Source organism: Eubalaena glacialis, chromosome 1 (assembly GCF_028564815.1).
Source record: "Eubalaena glacialis isolate mEubGla1 chromosome 1, mEubGla1.1.hap2.+ XY, whole genome shotgun sequence".
NCBI classification, from domain to species: domain Eukaryota; kingdom Metazoa; phylum Chordata; class Mammalia; order Artiodactyla; family Balaenidae; genus Eubalaena; species Eubalaena glacialis.
The window spans coordinates 168,814,289-168,837,066 of NC_083716.1; the positions used below are offsets into that span (position 1 = coordinate 168,814,289).

General features: G+C 42.2%; 1 protein-coding gene across 8 annotated transcripts in view; it reads right to left on the reverse strand.

Annotated features, from left to right (window-relative positions):
• RBMS1 (RNA binding motif single stranded interacting protein 1) overlaps positions 1–22,778 on the reverse strand; it is a 214,114-nt gene that overhangs the window by 106,125 nt on the left and 85,211 nt on the right. For 2 of the 8 annotated variants that reach the window (XM_061184498.1, XM_061184487.1), the window contains exon 1: positions 20,144–20,557. The exons of 5 other annotated variants lie outside the window; for them this stretch is intronic. In XM_061184498.1, the coding sequence (XP_061040481.1) occupies positions 20,144–20,212 (69 nt within the window). In that variant the 5' untranslated portion in view covers positions 20,213–20,557. Of the gene's footprint in view, positions 1–14,915; positions 14,993–20,143; positions 20,558–22,778 lie in introns of those variants that run through there. One more of the 8 variants, XM_061184527.1, reaches the window with a different exon arrangement.

Consider the following 22,778-nt stretch of genomic DNA (forward strand, 5'->3'; position numbering starts at 1 on the left):
TACAACACAGCAGATGCCCCAGTTTATTTCTAAACCACTTCTAGTTGCCACAGCATACAAGTCTAGTCTCCTCTTCTTTTATCCAAATTTAAATCTTTAATGATGACTATCATCCCCCCAAAGGTATTCCTTTAAACCTCTCGACAAGCCACAATAACCGAACAACTTCTTTGACCTAGACAACTCCTAAGGAGGTAGTAAATCGATTACGGTTGAAAGGATGGATTCTGAAATCAGACTGCCTCAAGTTCAGATCTACCACTGCCACTCACCATGACCTAAGGCAAATTATCTCTGAATCTCATCTCTTCATCTGTAAAGTAAGGATGATACGGTCTATGCTAGCTCACAGAGTAGTTGTGAAGACAGCACAAGCTAATCACTGCTGGGCCCCTAGTGAAATGCCAAGCTTGGAGGAAGCGCTTAATGACTGCCAGCTACACTTGAGTTCATCCTTCTCAGTGCTCCTCTCGCAACTTGGTACCCAGATGGCCAAGAGGGCTCTGCTCAGTACAGACACCACCAGGCCTAAGCTTGAAACTGACTTATACAGGTAAGTATCTTCTCAATCCCCCCTCCTCCTACGCTGAGGCTCCTTTGCAAAGCCACAGTAAAGAAGAAAATGGAGAAAACTGAAAATGAAAATGACCCTGTGGGTTCAAAAGTGGAAGATGCTGCAAAAGGCAAGGGAAACTGGGGGAGCTGATTCCCCAGGAAAGGCTCCCTGGAAAGGCTGGCTAACCAAAATTTTCCTATTCCCTGGGCCTTTTCATTTGGGTGAGTTTTACCACTTAAAATTCCAACTAGAGATGCATCTGGGTTAGGGCGCTTCTTTTAAAATCCCCAAACTTCTTGAATCTGATGTGGTGAAACAGTCATCACCTAAAACAGTTGAGATGGCATCAGCAAGGGAACTTAAAGATGTGCATATGTTCCATTAGAGGTGCCTGACTTTTGTTATCTTCAACCTTCAGAGAGAAAGGAGGGAGAGTGCAAAAGGCCACTCAATTTACGTTTTTCACTATGATTATTAGAAGTGAGAAAGGCATTCTCTTCCTCTACTGAACGTACCATACGATAACCCTTTGCTCAGCGGAGACTCAGAACTGAAGTTGGCACCATCAGTTCTAAAATTCCATTAGAAGACCATGGGCTTTGGGGCTAACCTGGGAATCTAGCTATTATTAATAACATTTCGACTGGCAAACCTAGGAACCAGTTCACCAAATACAATGTTCCTATGAAAAAAAAAAAAGTGTTCTGATTTTTAAAATTTCAACTTACAGATGAACTTTTGGATGAGAACTTTTAATACTCATGCAGTAGGATGACTTCATTTCTTAATCTAAATACTCAAATTTTATTATACACCAACAGACTAAGCAGCTAAATCAGCTGGCTAATTCATTTGGGGTCAAACCTACCACACAGGTCTTTTCACATACCTAGTTGTACGTATTTGATTTCCCTCAGAATTTTTTTTTTTTAACTGAACAGCACGATTTTATGATTATTCCCATTAACCCTCTTTTTGTTAACTGGTGCCTATCTTCCAGTGTGCTGGTATCCTTCTGCTAATTGATATTCTCTGTAGTGCACCATTCCTCCCAGCTGGACGTCACCTGAAGAATTGAGAAGCATGTTTTCTACGTGGTGTACAAGTTGCTGTTTTCAACAGATTTTATCTCAGGATATTTACTGTCTGGTTTTTCAAATCCTAAGACTACCCCCACCTCTTGACTTTCCGGGCTGCTTTTTCCCTCTTAGCTAGAGATAGAGCTATATATGATTGTCAATATTGAAGTTACAAATATCAAAAGACTGCCAATCGTGGCTTTAGTAAATGGGGCTGGAGAGGTGGCAATGATGGGGAAAACACTGAGGCAAGTGAGATCACACTAACTACTCTTTTTCTCTTAATGGTTCTTTTTTCCCTATTCCCTTAAGAGGGCTGAATAAAAATCGGGTAAATCTCTAAATTTTATTAGCAAGAGCTTTTAATTACCAAATGTCGTTTCCTAAGATTAACAGTAACTGCCAAGGTTTGTGGGCTATGGCTAAGCAAGCAGAAAAGATGCACATGGAAGTGAAAGGAGCCAGGTGCCACTGTCTGATGGGCTGGTCCTTTGCTTGCTTCTGATTAGACAGCTGTCTAGCTGTGGGGGGGGGGGGGGAGTGTCTCAGCAATGGTGTGAGCCCTGGAACCTTTCTCATCCCTGCGGCCAATGGCAGTCTTACCCACTCAGTGCGTAGAGGAGAGATGCTGAGAAAAAGGGTCAACAAAGCAAAGAAAATGGAAACCCACTCTCATCATACACATACAGTTATGTAGACTCTGAGATGCTCAGGAATCTCTCCTCCCTGCCATGTCCTCTCCCCCAACAAGTACACAGAGCTAGCAGCATATGCACCTCCTCCCACCCCCCAACACACATATACACCCTAGGCAGTTGCTTAAAAAACATGCCTGGCAAAAATTTTACCGGGGGGAAAAAAAGAAACAGCTTTCTGTATATTAGATTTTGAAGATTTTCATCTGGTCCCTGAGGTTTATGGCTGGCCCTGGCATCTTAGCTGGCTCAGCACTTCTATAGACTGACCTCTGAAACCGTTTCCAGTTTCCTACGGGAACGCAGAATGGCTCAAATGCATCAGCCCAGCTGGTCCAGTGCTCTGGCCAACCAAGGTTTCAAGGGACATGTGCTGTTAGCTTTTCTGATGTCAGCCTTGGGAGATATATCCCAATTTTTCTTTGGACCCAGTTTTGACTCACTTACTCATACATCTGTCATTCTCTTACTTGGCACCCATTTACATTTCCTGCCTACATCACCCCTGGACTTAAAAGATCACTGCTTTATAAGCTAGCTCATTCTTCATCACTGAAGATGCCCACAAGCAGAGCTTTTCTGAGGAATATTTCACCCAGTGGTCCTCAGATTCAGTGAGGTTCTAAGTCACCTAGAGACCTTAAAATGCCCCTGTAGTGTTTGAGAAAGTGAGGTAGTGGGACCCAATAATTTACGTTTTTAATAAGCACCCCAGGAGATTCTGATGTCGGTGGTCCAGGGACCACACTTCAGGAAATGCCTATATAAACAGTAGAACAAAGAGAGCACATCTCTGAGATTCAGAGACCTTGGTGTCCCTCCTACTCTGGAAGGTTTATGCTATGGTCTCTACAGCTAATCTGAGTCTTCAGGGCACTGAGGCCCCTACCCACTTACGCCCCAGCACCCTGGCTGTGACCACCCTATTCGCAAAGCAGCCACCATCTTGTCCCCTTGCTCCCCACGGGGTTTCTCTTTCAGCTCTTCCAAATGACACTGGATCCTTGGACTTGCCTGCAGGAAAAGGCGTCTCCGGTTCTAAAACTGCACACTCTCTAGTCACACCCTCTAGATCCTCTTTTGCATCAGCTGATCCAAGCAATTTCTGGTTCCCTGATCTGACACTTCTTATTAACCCTCCCTCAGACGTGAGAGGTTTTCGTGGCTTCTCACTAACAGACATATAGAGAGCTCAATGCCCAGCTCTACATACACTTCGCTGGGTACAAAGAAATGTCAACTCATCGGCTCAGAGGATCCCCCCCGGGGAACGAGGCCTTCCACAGTGCATCTCCTACACAGTTACAAGACAACATCTTTCTGTTCGCATTCGAAGTCAGGGAGTCAATTCCACACGTGTTCATTTTACAAATTGTCTCAATCCTTACTTCGGTTTATGTGACTATTTGCAGAAAACAAACAAACAAACTTCAGAAAGTGGCTACTTTTATAAACCCAATGACCTCATTCTGGGCAGAAATGTACCTTCCCCGACACATAGCACTGCCAGTCACTGATAAATTCTTGCCGAAATAATAACTGATAAGTATGCCTAACTTCACACGCTGAGGTAGTTCTGAAAAATTCTGCATGAGCAAATCCATGTCCTGAATGCAGTAAGGAAATAGGATTTTTAAAGAAAACCTGAAAATGAAAGCAGCAAATACTGTGCCCCAAATATGCATGTAAAGCACTATGCTCCGTAAACACTATGCTGCAAAGAAATACAGTTTCCAAGTGCTCAGAGATCTTAAAACAACCTAGTTGGTAATGAGAAACACACCCAAACAAAAAGTTAGAACAATTCAGCAAATAAGCAACAATTATATATAATGAAGAATACTTTGGTAAAGAGAAATAACTAATTTAGTTGTTTTTTTTAAAAATTGGTGCCATCAAGATGTGTCCTTAGTATCCGTCAAAAAAAGAGGGGAGGCGGAGAAAGAAAGAAAAAGAAGTGAAAGAAAGAATAACAAAAGTGAGGCACCTCTAATGGAATGTATGAATAGCTTTAAATTTTTGTATAAGACTCAAGAAGCTTTGATACGGCTTCACATTCTTACAGAACTACAGCTCTATGATAGCTTTCAAAACAAACTTACAAGTGGCAAGAATCTCCCTGTTCCGAAGGACTTACCTAATAACTTCAGGAACTCACTTCCATTCCAAGTCCCTAGAGGTAACCTGATGCCTTAATGGGTAATGGTGCGATTCATCCCTTTCTGAGTATAAAGGGCATTACTGCTTCTCCACACCACCACATACACATCCCAACTGAGATGCGGTCAATGGAAAACCATCCCATCAAAATTCTGCTCTAATGTAATAGCAGGAACTGCAGAAAAGGGAGATCACAGAGATTATCTTCCTGGAAGAGGGAGACCTTGAACTTCAACTTCCAGAAGAAAGGAAAGTGAGCTTGACGATGAGAGGGTGGAGTTTCGTGGCCATCTGTGATAGCCTAACAAAAGACTGGAGCACAGGAAGGAAAGACTTCAAGAAGCAAGGAAAGTACTTTTGACTGGAATGGCAGGTATGGACTTGAGCAAAGCAGATCAGGGACAGAGCAGTTAGTTCCTCAAGGTCCTTTAAGATTATAGTTGGAAATGGACGCATCCGTAGCTATTTACATGTTTAAGCTATTTCTGTAAAGAAGTATCTTTTATCTTACAGGTGAAAAACAACAACAAAATAAAACATTTCCTTATATGCTATGCACAAGAGGGCCACCAGTGTAACACTTGTGTTATGAAAGCCAAAGTGACCACGAGTGAGTCATGAAGCATTTTAGCTTTATTTGGGGTCCACCAGGGTACCCAACTGATGAGCTTCACTCAAGATGAAGGAATGTCTGGTACCATGTTGTTGTGGGTTGAATTTTGTCCTTCCCCACCCACCCCCCCAAAAAACTCCACATACATTGAAGTCCTAACCCCCCAGCATCTTAGAATGTGACCTTATGTCAAGAGAGAGTCTTTACAAAGGTAATGGAGTTAAGATGAGTTCATTAGGGTGGACTCCAACATGGCTGGTGTCCTTATTACAAGGCAAAATCTGGACACAGAGACAGACATCCACCCAGGGAGAATGTCACGTGAAGACGGGAGTTAGGAGAGAGGCCTGAAGAGGCTCTTCCCTAACACCTTCAGAGGGAGTGCGACCCTGCCAACACCTTGGTCTTGGACTTCTATCTTCCAGAACTATGAGAAAATGAATTTCTACTGTTTAAGAACTCAGCTTGTGGAACTTTGTTATGGCAGCCCTAGCAAACTAAGCCAAAACGTATTTTTAAAGAAAAAAAAAATTAACATTTTACTCCTAGGATGCTATTTCTATTTTATCATGGCTCTCTTGTCTCACCATTTCAGAATTATGACCAAGATTTAGGGATTCAAAATACAAAAAAAAAAAATGACCAAGGTAGTATTGATTACATAGATACATGAAGGAAGCCTCCCCAAATACAACCAGACAAAATATCTGGTCAAGATTGAGCCTTTAGGGCTTCCCTGGTGGCGCAGTGGCCAATGCAGGGGACACGGGTTCGAGCCCCGGTCCGGGAAGATCCCACATTCCACGGAGCAACTAAGCCCATGTGCCACAACTATTGAAGCCCGCGTGCCACAACTACTGAAGCCCGTGTGCCTAGAGCCTGTGCTCCGCAACAAGAGAAGCCACTGCAATGAGAAGCCCGTGCACCACAATGAAGAGTAGCCCCCGCTCGACACAACTAGAGAAAGACCGTGCGCAGCAACAAAGACCCAACTCAGCCAAAAATAAATAAATAAATAAATTTATTAAAAAAAAAAAAAGATTGAGCCTTTAATCCAAAACCTTCTGATCAAAGCTAAGAATCAAACCTACACTCACTCGGTTTTATTCTCTGTCTACTCTATTTTGATGGTGCTAATAAGTATCATTACTATCTGGTTTGAGTATCATTTTCTTTCAGTTTGTTCTGTGCACCTTTTGGTAAAAGAGCCAACGAATAAAGGATTCCATAAATCAGGGGTCTGCAAGCTACTGTCCAGAGGCCAAATCCCATTTGCCACTTGCTTTTGTAAACAAAGTTTACTGGAACACAGCCCATCCGAATGCATTATCTATGGCAGCTTTGAAGCCACAGGTAGTGCTAATTGTGACAGAGCCCTTATGGCCTGCAAAGCCTAAAGTATTTACTATCGGGCCCTTCACAGAAAACCGTATGCTGACCCCAGTTATAGATAGTCCATGAAATGTACGAGCAATTTTTATGTAAACCTTTATCTGTTGTTTCCCTTGATTGTCAACAATCCCAGCTCCACAAGTGATATTTTCCAATCCTACTTCATACCTTTGACTTGTGAACAATGAAAAGAAGAGCCTCTTAGAAACTGAAATAGTACCATTTTTGCCTGAATTTCTTTGTGCTTTCTAGCTTTTCCACACCCCTCTTACAGAACTAAACCAAATTTGGCAACGAATTAATGCCAAGAATGTGGAAGATATACTTCCGTTTCTTCTCTGCTTTATGCCCTAATAAGCAGCTTAATACAGTCAATTAAAGGGTAGAGTAACTCTAATGTGACAATCAACACAATGACAAAATGGATCAGCCAACTGAGAACGTTGTTTCTATCCGGAATCAAATCAAATGCACCTCAAAGTCAAATAATCTAAATTAAGGTCAATCGGAGCATGATAGTTATAGGTTAGACATGTTCTTACACCATGCACTTCTTAAATAGCTACACCTCTTATGCCACTGATTCATTTCTACCTTGTATAGTTATTTATACACCTGCTCCACAGTCCCTATTTCACTACAATATTGAGAAATAAAATCATCAATTTCTTATTCCCTTCAGGGCCTAACACAGTGCTTGGCCCATATTGGTCTCTAAAATATTGATTGAATGAATAATAATCCAAGCTGGATTTGTTTGAAAAGGTTCAAACTGCACTAGTGGCCCAGATACATATGTTCTAGTCCTGGCTTTGTTACAAATAAGCTGTGTGATGTTGAAACATCCTCAACTCTAAAATGAGTACTTACAAAAGTCTATCTCTTAAGGTCCTTTCAGCACTAATATTCTATGCTTCTTTTGTGATACACATGATATAACAGACATTATTTCATATCACTTCATCCAGAGCACTAGTTATCACATCACAGGATTCATTCAGAATAAATTTTCATGTTGTAGACACCAGAAAGAATCAGTGAGGGTCTCTGACAGGGACCCACCCACTTTTCTTTAGACTAAGCAACTATGAACCTTAACATACATAAAAAGAGAAAGTATCCAAGTGAACTATTAGTACCTGAAATATCTTAATGGTAACAAAGGGCAAGGAACTGGTCATTCAGATTTTTAAAGAGCACATTTCAGTGTGTCCTAGAGGGGCCTTTAGCACACAGCAGGGTTGTAAAGTCTAAACTGTGGTTTCTTCTATACAGGAACTTACTCTAGAAACCACAGAGCAAATTTTGCATGCTGTAGTAAGTCAGGCAGGAAGAGGCTAAAAATATGTAAATTTGTCTACCCACAGCCAATTAGGTGAAAAAGACAAAACAAATTTAGAGGGCAAAAGAATGTTCATTAATAATTAGAACCTGTGGGTTTTCTAGGTCACTGATATTTTAAACTAGATTGACTTCCCAAGTCAGTAATCTAGATTTCATAAATGCTTTAAGAAACAATAAAATAGGTGGGAAAACTAACCTTAAAAGAGGAGAAATTAAAAACAAAACACATGACAGTTGGCAGATAATAATTTATTTTGTCTGAAAGTAACATGCAACATACCATCCCTAAGGACTTACTTGTTCAGAGAACAATAAAACACCTCATATGAAAGCAATTCTGAAAACACTGGTGCAAGGGTGTGCCACACTTGGAAAAGCCAAGACTTTGAAGGTAGAATGATGGAGGATTCAGGGTCAGAAGACCTAGGCTTTTTGAGCTGTGAGATTTTGAACAAATCGTTCAATGTCTCTAGATTATAATTTCCTTAGGGGTAAATTACAAGGGCTGGACTAGATATCTCTAAGGTCCCTGCCAACTCTAAAATGCAAAAGGTTCCTTTAAATAAGTGTTCCACAGAATATAGCTAGTAAATATTCTAGGTACCATGATCAAATAATTCTAGGAAACAATGAGATACACAAAGTTGGACAAATGTCTGTACTGCAGGATTTCTCAGACCTTCAAATGCCGATTTCCACTGTTACTCTCTAAGACAACAATACTATATAGTTTGTAGTGTTTCCCAAGTTTCTTTGAATACTGAATATTTCAATTCCTGGAACACTTTTAACATTTAATAGAACCCCAGTATCTTAGTGAACACAATTTGGGAAAAGTGGCTTTGAGCAATAGACTTCATAAACTTAAAATCACACGCTGAAGGAAACAAAATACTCATGTAATAGTTTAAGGGCACCCATTTCAGAATCCATAACAACATCTCTGTAGTGTCTGTCTGTCATAAAGCACTTTATCTTACTTTAACTCCTTGATCTTTTTACTCTAGGAAGTCAAGGACAATGTAAGAATCATTTCCATTTATCAATGAGAACTGAGTTTCCCTTCTAGAGCTTTCTCCTAACAAAGTATTTTCTGCTCATGAACAGAATGATCACAGTCTTCTACCACTATTATCATTTTGTGACCCATCCGCCGAGATCCTCTTGTGTGAACTGACTTGTTAGGCGCCACCGCAAGGAAGAAGGCAAGCAGACAGAGCACCTGTGCCAGATAATGCGTCAAGCGCTGTCACATATATGACTTCATCCAATCATCTCAATAACATTAAGTAATTATTTTATCTCGTTTTGTCACTGAGGAAATCAAGACACAGGAAATTTAAGAAATGTGTTCACAGTAAGAGAACTGATAAATGATGAAGTTGGGATCCACACCCATGTCCACCTTTTTTTCTTTAAAAGCAACTTAAGATGTTTTGAAATAGTTTGATAGTATACTTTAAAACTTAATTTGGGCTTGTGGTTCAGTTAAAAAATATATATTATTTTGGTTCGTGGTTCGTGATTGAAGTCTGTTTGAAATATGATTTGATTTACACAAATATCTGAACAATGGTTATAGGGAGGTATAAATTATATGAGAGCCACATCTTAATAATTATCACCACTTGAGCATTTCTGGCATGCCAGGCAGATACATCTGTATCATCTCATTTAATCATCCCAATAACTCTACAAGGTTAAGATCCTGGAACTACTACACCTTCAAGATCTTGACCATGGAGTTTCCTCTCTGATCACTCTCCTTCCCTCACTCCCAGGGACTTTCCTTTTTATCTTATCAGAATCTCCAGGACCCTCCCTGTTCTCAAAGTTCAGTGTCTCTCTTGATTTCACCTTTTTTTTTAACATCTTTATTGGAGTATAATTGCTTTACAATGTTGTGTTAGTTTCTGCTGTATAACAAAGTGAATCAAAGAGATCACCAAGCTGATCTCCCTGTGCGATGCGGCTGCTTCCCGCTAGCTATCTATTTTACATTTGGTAGCGTATAAGTCAATGTTACTCTCTCACTTTGTCCCAGCTTACCCTTCCCCCTCCCCGTATCCTCAAGTCTATTCTCTACATCTACATCTTTATTCCTGTCCTGCCCCTAGGTTCTTCAGAACCTTTTTTTTTTTTTAGAGTCCATATATGTGTTAGCATACGGTATTCGTTTTCCTCTTTCTGACTTACCTCGCTATGTATGACAGACTCTAGGTCCATCCACCTCACTACAAATAATTCAATTTCGTTTCTTTTTATGGCTGAGTAATATTCACCTGTCTCCTTAACGTTCATCAGGATACTCTAGATTTTCATACCTAATCCCTTTAACCAATGTCAAACCCTACATAAATTCATTACCCAGATGCTTTCCCTCATTTCTTGTGGGAGAAGGGTCAAAATATCCTGCCAACTCAGACCCCTGCACTCCAGGGGCCCTCACTACAGCTTAGTCATCCTTTTACTCATCTCTATTTGAATGCTCACCAAATTCCCAAGAGCGATTACTCCAAATCTTTTGTCACACTCTTTAGGCCTAGATTCCCTTTTTTTTTTTTTTTTTTAAATCATAACAGACGGACGACCTAACCTCTTTAATGAAATGTAAGCTTTTAAAAGGTTGAGCTTCACTGGCCTCCTTACTCCTCCTAACATCTCTAGCATAATCAATCTCCTCCTTCCTGTATCACTGTCAGGAAACTCTCTCAGATCCCTTTCCTGTAAGACTAACCTCAATCTTTCTTAAAAAAAAAAAAAGACCTAGTTCCAACTAGTCCCTGTTTTCTATCACCTTGCTCTACCTACAACCAGTCAGATGCTAAGATAATCTTGCCTCAAGACTGTCTGAAGGGACTCTTTCCTTTGACACCCAATTTTTCTAAAGACACACCCTCTTCACTCACGCATTCCTTAAACCCTTTGGAATGTGCTTTCTACCACGTTCACCCCTGCTCCCTTCCCTGCCCACCACACACAAACTACTCTATTGAAACTTCTGTCTCAGAGACTTTCAAAGACCTCCCAATGGACATTTCCAATGGCCTCTACTCCGCCTTTATCTTCCTTAACCTGTAGGCAACACTTAACAGAGCTGACCAGCTCTGCTAGAAACTCTGCTCTCCTTGGGCTTCTGTGATACTCTCTTGATTCTCCCAACATCTTGCCATTTCTTTCCCCTTCTTTGCCTAAGGCTCATCCTCCTTCCCACTATAGAACCTATGCTCCCCAGGTCTCTCCAGATTCTTCTGGACACCTTCTCTTCCTGAGCTGCTTTAACCTGTTCCCAATGTGCCACCTATTAAGTTTCAGGAGGTCCTGAGCTTCTTGCCCAAAACTCTAGTTCTGTATTTCTTGCTGGAAATTCCTGCCTGCACTTGGTTGGTGGGAAGGGTGGTAACGTGTGATTCACATGGCCAAATTAAAATGGCCAAACCAAGCTTATGGCTTTTCCTCAGAAACTAATTTATTGTGGTAGGGTGAATTCTCTAACCCGTTCACCATCCAACCTGCCATCTTTCATACTCCTGTTGAGGTGGCAGTATTTAATATAACCAATGCACTTGTTATACTACAGATGTTATAGATGATATACACTATCAAGAAAAAGATCTGCTGGATAAGTACTCCACTCCAAAGAATGTGAGGATCCAGGCCAAACATGGAAATCTACACACCCATGTGACACAGCCTCTGTACTGACTTTACGTCAATCCCAGGGGAGCAGTAAAAAAAATATTTACAACCATCTCCTGGATCCAAAAGGAGTACTTAACGTGGTTCGCACTGGGTGCTACTAGCCTTTCAGGGCTGGACGATTCTGCCTTATGAGACTAACATGGATACAGAAGGACCCTTTGTATTCTTGGCATCTGGACTTTGAATACCAGTAGAATTTAGCACTCCCCTGCCCCCAATTTAACGCCTAAAAAAAATGTAGACAATCCCTGTAAGAGAATGGCTGGATTCTACCTAATCACTGAGACCAGAGCAAGTAATGTTGCAGAAACTTTTTATTTTTCCAATCATTTCACACAAGAGACCTAGGACTCTTTTTTTACCAACACTGTCCACTCCCCACCCAGTCAATCGCCAGCTCTGAACAATAACTTGAATCCACACCATCTAATACATTCACACTGCCGTTACTCCATCTTACAGCTTTATTTCAACTGTTACAACACCTTTAAACTCAGGCTCTCCTTGCATCCACTTCAGCAAGCTTGACCCTATCCCTGCTCTGTCCTCCAACCTCCACCCTGCAGTCCAGCTCACCTGAATTTCTCACTCTTCCCCTACAAAAGCCCATGTATTCTATCTTCAAATCTTTGCTGTAATGTTCCTTCCACCTGAAATGTCACCTTCCATGATGCAACCTGCCTCCCGAGTTAGAAATCTTGGCACCATCTTTAAGTTGTCCTCCTCCATTTCCACATGCAGTCATAAATTCTTTTGGAGGGCACAAATTCCTTTGGCAAACTGATGAAAGCTACAAACGTCTCCCCAGGAAACAGCGGGTGTATGCCACATTTGACATACAATTTTAGGGGCTTTATGTCCTCCAATGTCCACAAAGTAACTGCCTTCCTTTGGGTCCTCACCATCTCTCAGTTGTTTGAGGTGCTAGCTAAACTGGCTTCCCCCCACCCAGCCTCTCCCTTAACGAGCAACAGTGTGCCTTCTGCGTGTCACCCACTTACTTCCTCCACAATGACATTCCCAACTTAACCTATGCTACACACTCAGTAATTATTTGACTCAATGTTTCGGAGTCGCTGTTAAACTTTCAGTTGAACAAAAGAACATATCCACTCCCTTGGAGCTGGCCTGTTGGCATCTGACTTATAAAAATGAGAATACAGACAGAGAAAGTGGAGACAACATTGTTTCTAGAATATTTGAATACACAGGGTTGGGTTGATCAAAAATGGTCTTCCAAAAGGGTGATGTTTTTTTAGGCAGTTCCTGGAAGTGGAGAGACAGAGATCTTGTTTTAGAACAGAGCTGAAAGGAAGTTCTAGGTGATGGGAACACTATGCAGAAAAAAATGGGATGTAAGAATCTCAGATAATACAGAACAATGAGGCTACATATCGGCACCCAACCTACAGGGCATCAAAACAATGAAACAAACAGCTTTTGTAAAGTGGTGTGTCAACTAATAAAGTAAGAAGCTAACAAAGCAATACTGCTTTCCTTCTCTCTCTCTATCTCTCCCTCAGACCCCCCCCACCTCTTCCTTCCTCCCTTCAGTGCTCTCTCCTCCTTTCACTCTGAAGTCTTGTAGCCTCTACAGAGCACACCCAAAACTCCCTGATACACTGAAAATCCCCCCGGGTTACACAGTAACAACAGCTTCTAAAGTGCAGACATGAGCTGTACTGTGTGTTTCTTACAGAAACCTCCACTGTCCCATTATAAATTACAGCTGCCTGTACGGAAGCCACGCCTCCCACCCCACTGCCCTTTCAAAAAGCTACAGTGAAAAGGAAGTGTGTGATGAAGACAGCCATGAGTATTCATAATAAAATAAATCCAAAGGATTATGACATGAGTGGTAGAACAGTCTTGGTTTTTCACGTTTAATACAGAAATTCTATGTGGGGGAGTTTGTCCACAACACAGCTGTATTTAAATGCACCTGTAAGTCAAATGACAACAGAGAAAACAGCGGTAATTCTTCAATATTTAAAATAACTCCTTCCGTGAAAAATACTTTAGCATATGAAATTCCATATATATAGCTACATTTTCTCCTTGCTGACTCATACAAGTTGGTGTCTTAAAAATGTTTTTTAAAAAGTAGAGAAGTCCTGTCGAGTATGTATAAAATGGGAAAATACTAAGTTCATAAATATAAAAACTATCTGTCAGAAATAGGTGATTTCCAAAAATGGGATACAGGAATTGGCAGTAAAAATAAAAACAGAAATTCATAAAGAATAGTAAAGGACTGTATCTCAAAGCACAGGCACAGAAACAAGTAACACCTACATGCTATGCTGAAATTCTCAATGACATGAGAATTGGGTTTTCACTGCAATTTTTAAACATTAAAAATAATACAATTTTCTATATTCTTCTCACTTTATCTTTTTCTTGATAACCCAAGGGACTGTATTGTCAGGTGGGGAACAAGGGGGACTGCAAGGCCGAAAAATAAATGTAAAGAGAATCATGAAAAATAAGTCATTCATGATTCCATCTACCAACAGAGGAAAACACTTGTTAATAGTTTGGCATATTTCCTTCCAGTCTTTTTTTTTAAATGCATTTTTTGAGGCTGTATTGTATGCACAATTAACAAATGCAAATACAATTTTCCCCAGTTTAGTTACACTGCTTTGTAAGTCCGTATGTTTAAATGAATAAAGTGGAGCCAAAATACATTTCTGTTTATTAGAGCACTACTAAGTTTAACACCAAGTTTTGTTGTGGCTGCTGCCATTTAATAAGTGTTAAACAACAACAGCTACATTGATTCATTATTTTAATACAGAAGTTAGTTTGCTCCATTTAATTTTTTCATCTTGTCCTAATTTCAGGAAAAGCTTATTACTTCCTTCCTCATGGTATGTCTATCCTATTTTAAAAATCTACTAAGCTTTTAGAATGTATTAAAGCAAAGCATTCTCTACAGATGTGAGTTTAAAAACAAACACCCACCAAACACCTACAGATGTCCAAGGAGAAAAACAATGTTTATTTTTCTGAGAAAGGCAAAGATGGCATCTTTGAAAACCAACAAGACAAAGGAAAGAATTCAGGAAATCATCACGCATATACTAATAATCAAATCCGTCCGCTTTCGAGCAAATTAAAAGGTAGCATTTTTCATCAACAAGAGTGATTAATGCTCTTTTTTTCCTTCTCCAATCATGTATTTGCATAAAATAAAGAACAGAGGGTTGAAAGGCTTTCTTTCCCCAAAGAGAAGGCAAACTCTGCTAACAAGAGCATAATACAGGAACAACTGTTCTGAAATATGGTGGGATGCTCTTTTCTACTTCTTTTTGGATTTTTTTTTTTTTTAATGTGGTTGAGAGTCTCGTTTTCAAGCTCCAGATCCTTACCCTTTTGGAGGCTGCCCCCACTTTCTAAACAAAGTCCATTCTTAGAGGCTGTGTCAAGGTCTCTCAGGATCACACAGAGCCTCCCAGGACCACCCGCTGTTGCTTGCTCTGTAGGGACATTAATAATAATAACACCTTAGAAGGATTAACAACAACAACCCTGTGGGGTGGGCACTATTATTTTTATTTAACAGAAAGTGAGGCTTTGGGAGGTTAAATGAAAAAGCATGCAAGAGACAGAGCCAGAACTTAAGCCGGGGTCTTTCAGTTAGGTTGAGTGATGGTTAAAGAAGTTAAGATGTGAAATCTGTGTTACCAGGGCTCAAGGAATATGCTAAGAGGCAAGATTTTTGGAGGAAAACATGGGAATAATATTATTTATAATTACGATTTCTTTTATAACTCGTTTTAAAAAATGAGTTGGGTTCCCCAGAGATAGGATTGCTGGATTTAGCAAATAAAAACACACAGTACCGCACAATATTTGGGACGTGCTTATACTAAAATATTATTCATTGTTTATCTGAAACTCCAATTTAAGTTGGTGTCCCGTATGTTATCTGAGAACCCTAGAGCAAAGGCCTTTATGAAACAAACAAAAAACACTAATAAATTACAAAGCTACAATTCCCTAAGCTGAAATCTGGGATGCTCTGTGTGCCACATGTCTTTGGGAGGCCAAGTAAAGGGAAGTGTAGTGGGGCTACAGCTGTTCTTGACCGAGCTTCCTTCTCTTTTTTCTGGTAGCTGACAGAACCCTTGACTCCAGAGACCTGAGCTTTCACCAACTACGCCATTTAAATTCACTGCCTCAAAATTCCTGACCTTTTTCTACTTTATATGGATGTTGTGAAGATTAAATATAGCTGAGGTTGGGAAGGGATATCATATACATCTTTAAATATTTATTTATTGGCAGAGTGCTTTGGAAATATATTCTCAGAAACTTGGAAAGACTGACTCCCCCCGTCCCCGCCCACCCCAAGAAAGGGCTCAGAAAGTATTACCAATATATGATGAGCCCAGCTGACAGCAGTCTCTAAAAGGAAGGAAAGAACAAAAACGAGAAACGTGTTCAAAACCTGAAGCGAACTATGGAAAATGTAGTGAGACGCCAAAAGGGATGCCTAGCGGAAAAACTGGATGATCACTGATGGTGAATTTTGTACTTTTCAAATGGCTATGGTTACATATTTCAAACAGTTACCTTGAGGCACAAGCACTACTGAATCACAAACACACTGAAATAGCCTAATACAAAAACAGGACAAGACCTTTTTATGTACACCAATTTAATTTTCTGCTAATTTCCCCTAAACCTCCAATTTCTATGGCTTGAGTAGGTTTACCTTCTTTGAAAAAGACAACAAATTGGGACCGGCTCAGACAGTGTTCATTTAAACATTTCTCTGAACACTTTAATCTTCAAACTTTAACAAAACCCAATCTACTACACATAAATTGCTGTGAACAGAAACTGCTTGAAGAGGATTAATCAACAGCTTTGTATGTCATCCTCTAACAAGGCCAAACACTGAATCACAGTCGAATTCTTCACGTGCAGCTACACCCAGTTAATCTTCAAGAAAGCAGCAAACTATGTAAATCTATTTAAACTGGGGAGATAAGTACTTCACTCATCAAAAGTTTTAGCAACATTTAACAAGTACAGCTATTGGTTGGCAAGATCGTTTGAAAAGAAAAGAAACACACACACACGAAAATTCTTATACGCACTCCCCACCCCAAAGACCCCACTGCAAACCACTAGGCAAAAAAGTACTTGCTACACACCTCAATTTGTAAAAACCAAGTATATGACATCACTGAATCAACTACCTCAAGAAAAGCAGTTCCGAAATGGAAGTAAGGGAACAGGAAGGGGAAAGTAGCTAATAAAAGAATTCAAAATAAAATGGAAATATTTATCTTCTCTAATTAAAGGAAAGCACTTTTTCTTTTGAGACATACGAAAAATATTTTCACAACTACAGAAGTCCTACTAAAGGGCTTTCATTTTGCTTGTGGCGGTGTTCTCATACAGACTGGATTTGCTTAACGAATATCCTGTATCTGAAAGTCACAGTCAACAATCATAGGCCATACACATTTCTCCACTGAGACTAGAACCAACAATCTTTGTCTAGATATTGCCTCCTGGGTTATCACCCACTCGAAGCATCTTACTCTGACCTGAGCCGAGCAGATGTATTTCTAACATGCTCATAGGCCTGTAATGCAGGAAAATCCTGTTTATCCTAAATGATGCCGGAGATCAGCGCTCCTTGAGGTCCTCGATACACAACGTGGGGCAGGAGGGGCATGAGCACCACCCACCTCTGTTTAACTGAAACTGGCTGACTCCGATATTTGTAAAGTTTTAAGAAGAAATCCTACAATCACTCTGTAAAGCAATCCTTTACCATCAATGCCGATCCCAAATATCACGAACCCACCATCCATGTCATTCACAGCATCTTCCTTCACCTGCAACTCCCTCCTCACCACCCCCTCCCCGCACCTGTCCATGGCCCAGATAGGTGGGAGGGATCCCTAAACCAGACTTTTGAGACTAGAAGGGTGATGGGCAGTAATGCAGAGAAGCTCTGTATGAGTTTTCATTGAGATGTGCACGTAATAAGCAGGCTGCTGTAGTGTGGTTGTCTTAAGAGCTTGACTGCCAAAGCCTGGCTCTGCACTTTGGGTCATACAGACTGAGCACGGTACTTAATCTGTGTCTCAGTTTTCTTAACTGTAAAATGGAGATATTATCATTATCTACCTCATAGGACTGTCAAGATGACTAGATGAGTTAACCCACCTATAGCACTGAGAACAGCAACCCACAGGCTATAAGATGCTCGATGATGGTCTGCCACTATTAATATATATGTATAATACAAGTGTGACTCCAGCTTATTTTTTTTTCCAAAGGTGATTTTTAAGTATTCCTCACATGCAGTGTTTTCCTCAGGCAAACTATCTGAAATCAGCTCTAACAGCTGATCATATATTTCTAGATTAAAATCAAACTGCCTTATACACCTAAAATGGACCTATTCTTTCATCAAAATGAACAAACTAATGTGAACTGAAAGGTGCAAGCTTAATGTCACAAAATCTTATAAAAAGCATTAATTAGACTTCCCATTTAGACTAAGCCAGGATGAGATCACAAAGTCACCCATGGTAACCAGGTCCCCTTGCTGGAAGTGTGCTTTCCCAGTGAATGGCTAAATACTAACAAAAGAAACCTTTGACTCAAATACCACTGGTACCCGGGGTCTTGTGTCTGTATAATGCCTACACATTCATTTCTTTCTTCGCCTATAGAAAAAAGAAAGTCTGTTTGTTTTTCTGATTCAGTCAGCCCTTTTAGTCTCTGAATCTAAGGAGAGCCTAGTGAAAAGAAGAGCATCTTATCAGCGTGCTCCAGACCAGCAGGCTGTCCCCCTCCACACACAAAAACTCCAGCCCCTCACAGCAAAAGGCCTCGCCCTCAGAGCCTTTTCCCCATTTCACAGCTAACACCCCACCGGGTTCTGACAACAAATAAATGAATACACAAGGCCCTTACATAATTAGCCATCTTTTCAGGTAGAGGGAGGTGGGGGGTGGGGGGAGGAGGGTTCAGGAGAATATTTATTGTAAATTGGCTTCATTTATGAAGTTGATGTAAGTGTACTGGATCTGAGGGCATTTATTTTAAATGAGGCCACATGAAGAGATTTTAGAGATGCCAGCTGCTGAATCTTGACAAATTTTAGTATATACTTCAGCCAAGTCACAAATGCAGACTTTTTTTTTTTTTTTTTTAAATTAAAGGAAGGGGCTTTTCTTAAACCAGGTAAAAGTTCCATTGACTTGGAAAGCAAGGGCATACAGACCAGGTGTGTTTACTGTCTTTTTAAGGGAAAGCTAACAAGTGAAAGAACCAAACACCAGAAAACAATACTTTTTAACACTGTCATTGTATCAGAAAATTAGCACCATTTTCAGATATACTTGTAGTAAGACGTGCCCTCCCTACCCCACCCCCCAAAATGACTTTGAGAACAAAAAGGACTAAACATAATCAATAATCCTGTGAACGCCTTTAGGAAAGCCACCAGGCATCACTGTCATCTGTCACGATCTTAACAAAGCCATGGTCTGCATGGAAGGATACAGTTTGATTGAATCATTATTGGGATAATAACTTAATTGATTTGTCTCAGTGGCTAAGGATGTAGACAAGAGATCTATTATTGAAGAAAAATATCTGCAATCGTGTTTTTGTTTTCTCAACAAGCATCTTGCCACTGACCTCTAAATCAGTTTAACCTTTTCTAAACAGACCTGCACATTTTTTACATAATTTAAAGCTAGGTCTTGTTAATGCTGCTGCTGAAAGGCTCCGTGAGATTTACCACAACATGGCTTCAGTAACCTTCTTTTAAAAACAAAGATGAAAAACAAAAGGCCATGACTATAAGCTTCCAGCTCCACTCCTTTTCCCGGCAGGGGATTTTGATCTAACCACTAAAGTGCCTTTGGAGTTCAATCTGTTAAAAAATGTATGAAACGGTATTAAAATAGGAAAAGGCATGTGTATGACTCAGGCTTATCCAAGTATCTCTGCAACTAGGATGTCACAGGATTTCCCTGTGCTGCTGAAAACTGAAAACCTTGAGAAAGTGACAGTAGAAGTTCCTGTTTCTTTTTCTTTCTTTTCTTTTTTTTAATATATAAATGGGAGGGGGAGCGAGCGCGAACACACACACACACACACACACACACACACACACACACACACACACACACACACACACACACACACAGGTCTTCCGGGTTTCGTACGACTCGGGCAGGTTCTTTGAGGTTCCAAGTGAAGATTGTTGTATTCCAATCTTAAGACTTATTATCGTACTCTTCCACACACAAAGGTTTCCGGAAAAAAACCCAAACTTGTTGCAGAGCTGGGCGAAGCCCCCGGCGCGCTCCTGCTCTCGCCGCGCCGCCGCCCCTTCCCCTTCCTCCGCGTCCCGCCCGGCCTGGCCGGAGGGGGCGAGGGCATCTCCCCGGCTAAGGTCACCGGCCCGAGCCGTCCCCGCGGGCCGCCTCCTGCGAAACAAGGTCACCGCCCGGCCCGGTCCCTCCGAGGACGACTGCGGAGTCCGGCCGAGCGCTGCCACCCTTTGTAGAGCGGGGCGGCCGGCCTCCGCGCGGCATCCCCGCCGCCGCCTCACCTGCTTGCGATAGGGCGTCCTGCAGCTGCTGCTGCCCCCAGGGTTGCCGCTGCTGCTGGGGAAGATCATCGCGGCGGGCGCGGGCGGCGGGCGCGGGCGCGGGGCAGCCTCGCCGCGAGGGGGAGGGCGCAGGGAGGGGGCCGGCCGGGGCCGCGGCCGCTCTGGGAACTCCCTCTCGCCGCGCGGCGGCGGCCGGCAGGGGCTGCAGCTCCGGGCTGACTTCTCCTCCGCCCTCGACCTCCGGACTCGCCTAAAAGTGCGGCGCGGCGGCGGCGGCGGGCGGGACTCGGGCAGCTCCGGCGGCCGCCGCCCTGCGTGCCATGGACGGGAGTTCGCGCGCGGAGCTGGCGGCGCCGCGGACTCTCCCGGCGGCAGCGGAGGAGCAGCGCCGCCGCGTCCCCACCTCCCGCGGCCTCAACCACCGCCCCGAGAGCGCGCCGGCCGGGGGCGGGGAGGCGGCCGCGCACCGCCTCGCGCCGCGCCCAGGCCCACCCGCGCCTCCCCGCCCTCCCGCCCGGCGCCGCGCCCGCCGCCCCGCCGGCCGGCCGGCCCCCGGGCGCTCCCTCACGGGCTCGGGGCCGGAGCGGGGGCCGCGCGGCCCGGGGAGCCGCCGGCGCCCCCGCTCTGGTGCAATGGTTGGGTCTGGCTCCCCGCATGCCGCACATTCCTTGGAGTAGCCACCCCCCTCCTCTTTTCTTTTTTCCCCCTCGGCTCTTGGCCTCAGCACCCGCGGCAGCTTTGCACCCGGGCTCGAAGCCCCTTTTCGGGACACCGCGCCGGGGATCACGCTAACACCTGGGGAGGAAGCCAACTGGTCCCAAGTCTTCTTTTTCTCTTTCACCCTTCCAAACTATCCCCCCGACCGTCCACTCTCCCAGAAAAGGTGCGGGCAATCACTCCTACTTCAACGAACAAACCAGCCTTCCATCAAATCTCTGCAAATCCCCGTTCCCCCAATTCGCACGCTAAAATTTTAGCAGAGAAGATAAGTCTCCACTCCCCACCCCCTCACCGCAAACAGGCACGGTAAAGTTCGTACTTTATTCCTATGCCAGAGTTGGCAAGCTTACCTTCAAGATGCCAAAGTCAAAGAGCGAAAATCATTTCAAGCTATCGGTTTAGTAAGCCTTCCCGAAAACTGGAAGTGTGTGATCCTTCTATATGTTAATTATGAGATGCGACACAAATGTGTTCTATTGAAGGGACACAGAAACTGCAAAACGGACAAAGTGAGGAGGTAGTTTCCTTTGTTTTTCAATTGAAATCAAGGCGACTCAAGATGCCCCCCCCCTTTTTTTTCTGGATCGCCTTTGCTTTCGTTAGTGTATCAAGCCTAGAACCTGTGCAAGGCAGACGGCCTCTACAGCAAGTCCCACCGGCAAGAGCCCCGCGGTCTGTGGATCGGCCACTGGGACAGCTGGCCTGTTCAGCAGTGACTATTACAGGGTTATATTACCGCACTAAGCGGTCAATATTACAGCGTTCTTCCTTGGCCTCTGGCCTCTAACGCCTTCCTGGAAAGGGCCATCTGCCATGATAATGAAAAATCCTAACTCGGCTAAGAAGTGAAGGCTCTCAACTTCTGGCTGCCATAAGGAAAACAAAGTGTCCCCTATGGAAACCGAGTCTTCTAGCAAAGCTGTGACCATTCAAGGGTGTTTCCAGCAACAAGGAACTAAAAAGTATCCATCCTAGATATCCTTCCCACTGCTGACCTAGGGAGCCACCTCCATAAGACGAAGGGCTCCCAACATTCTCAGGCAAAAGTGATGAGAACTAGCAAGTCTCACCTGATTGAAAACAACTATATACACAAACTATATATATATATAATTCTTAACTCTTTTCATTTAAAAAAAAAAAGCAGCAGCAAACTTACTCTAAGCGTAGTACTAGGTGCACAATGGGCAAGTAAGAACTTGCTAGATAACATTCACAGAAACGTATTTGTTCTTTAAAATGATTTAATAGAAACAATACAACTAACATTCAGTTCTGTGTTAATATATATGCTATTTCGGGCTACTGCATGCATTTACAATTGTTTGGGCTGCCCCTTTGCTGTCTCCTCTCACAGGGACCTTTTACCACAAGTTATCAACCACAGGTATAAAATATAAGGTTTTAAGCAGAACTGTTCAAGTCATAGATGCCTTTTCCTGAGAACTTAATGCCCAAGACCCCAGCAGTTCAAACCTGTCATCTATGGAAAAAATTCCATGTACAACCTCACTTGTCATGACTGGTCTCTTAGGAAACCACAGTCTAAACCACAAAAGAACAGCACAGATTAATTTTTCTATGGCTCTTCTCTAAGGTCATGATACTTTGGATATTGTGCTATTCTAGAATGGGAAGACTTGATTTGATACCCTGCAATCGTTTTACAGGGATAAGACATGATTTTAAGTGATAATAAAATTTAAATTGGAATACAAAAGCAATTCTAATACTAGATACTAAAATATACTAAGAATACTAAAAATATTAAAAGGATTATTCTTAAGAATAAAAAGGATATCTAAGTAGCAACAAAACAAAGTGGTCTATATAGTGTATGACATAAAAGGAGATAACTCAAGGTGTATATTTTTAAAAACAATGTCTACAAGCCAGGGTTCAAAAGTTCCAGAGT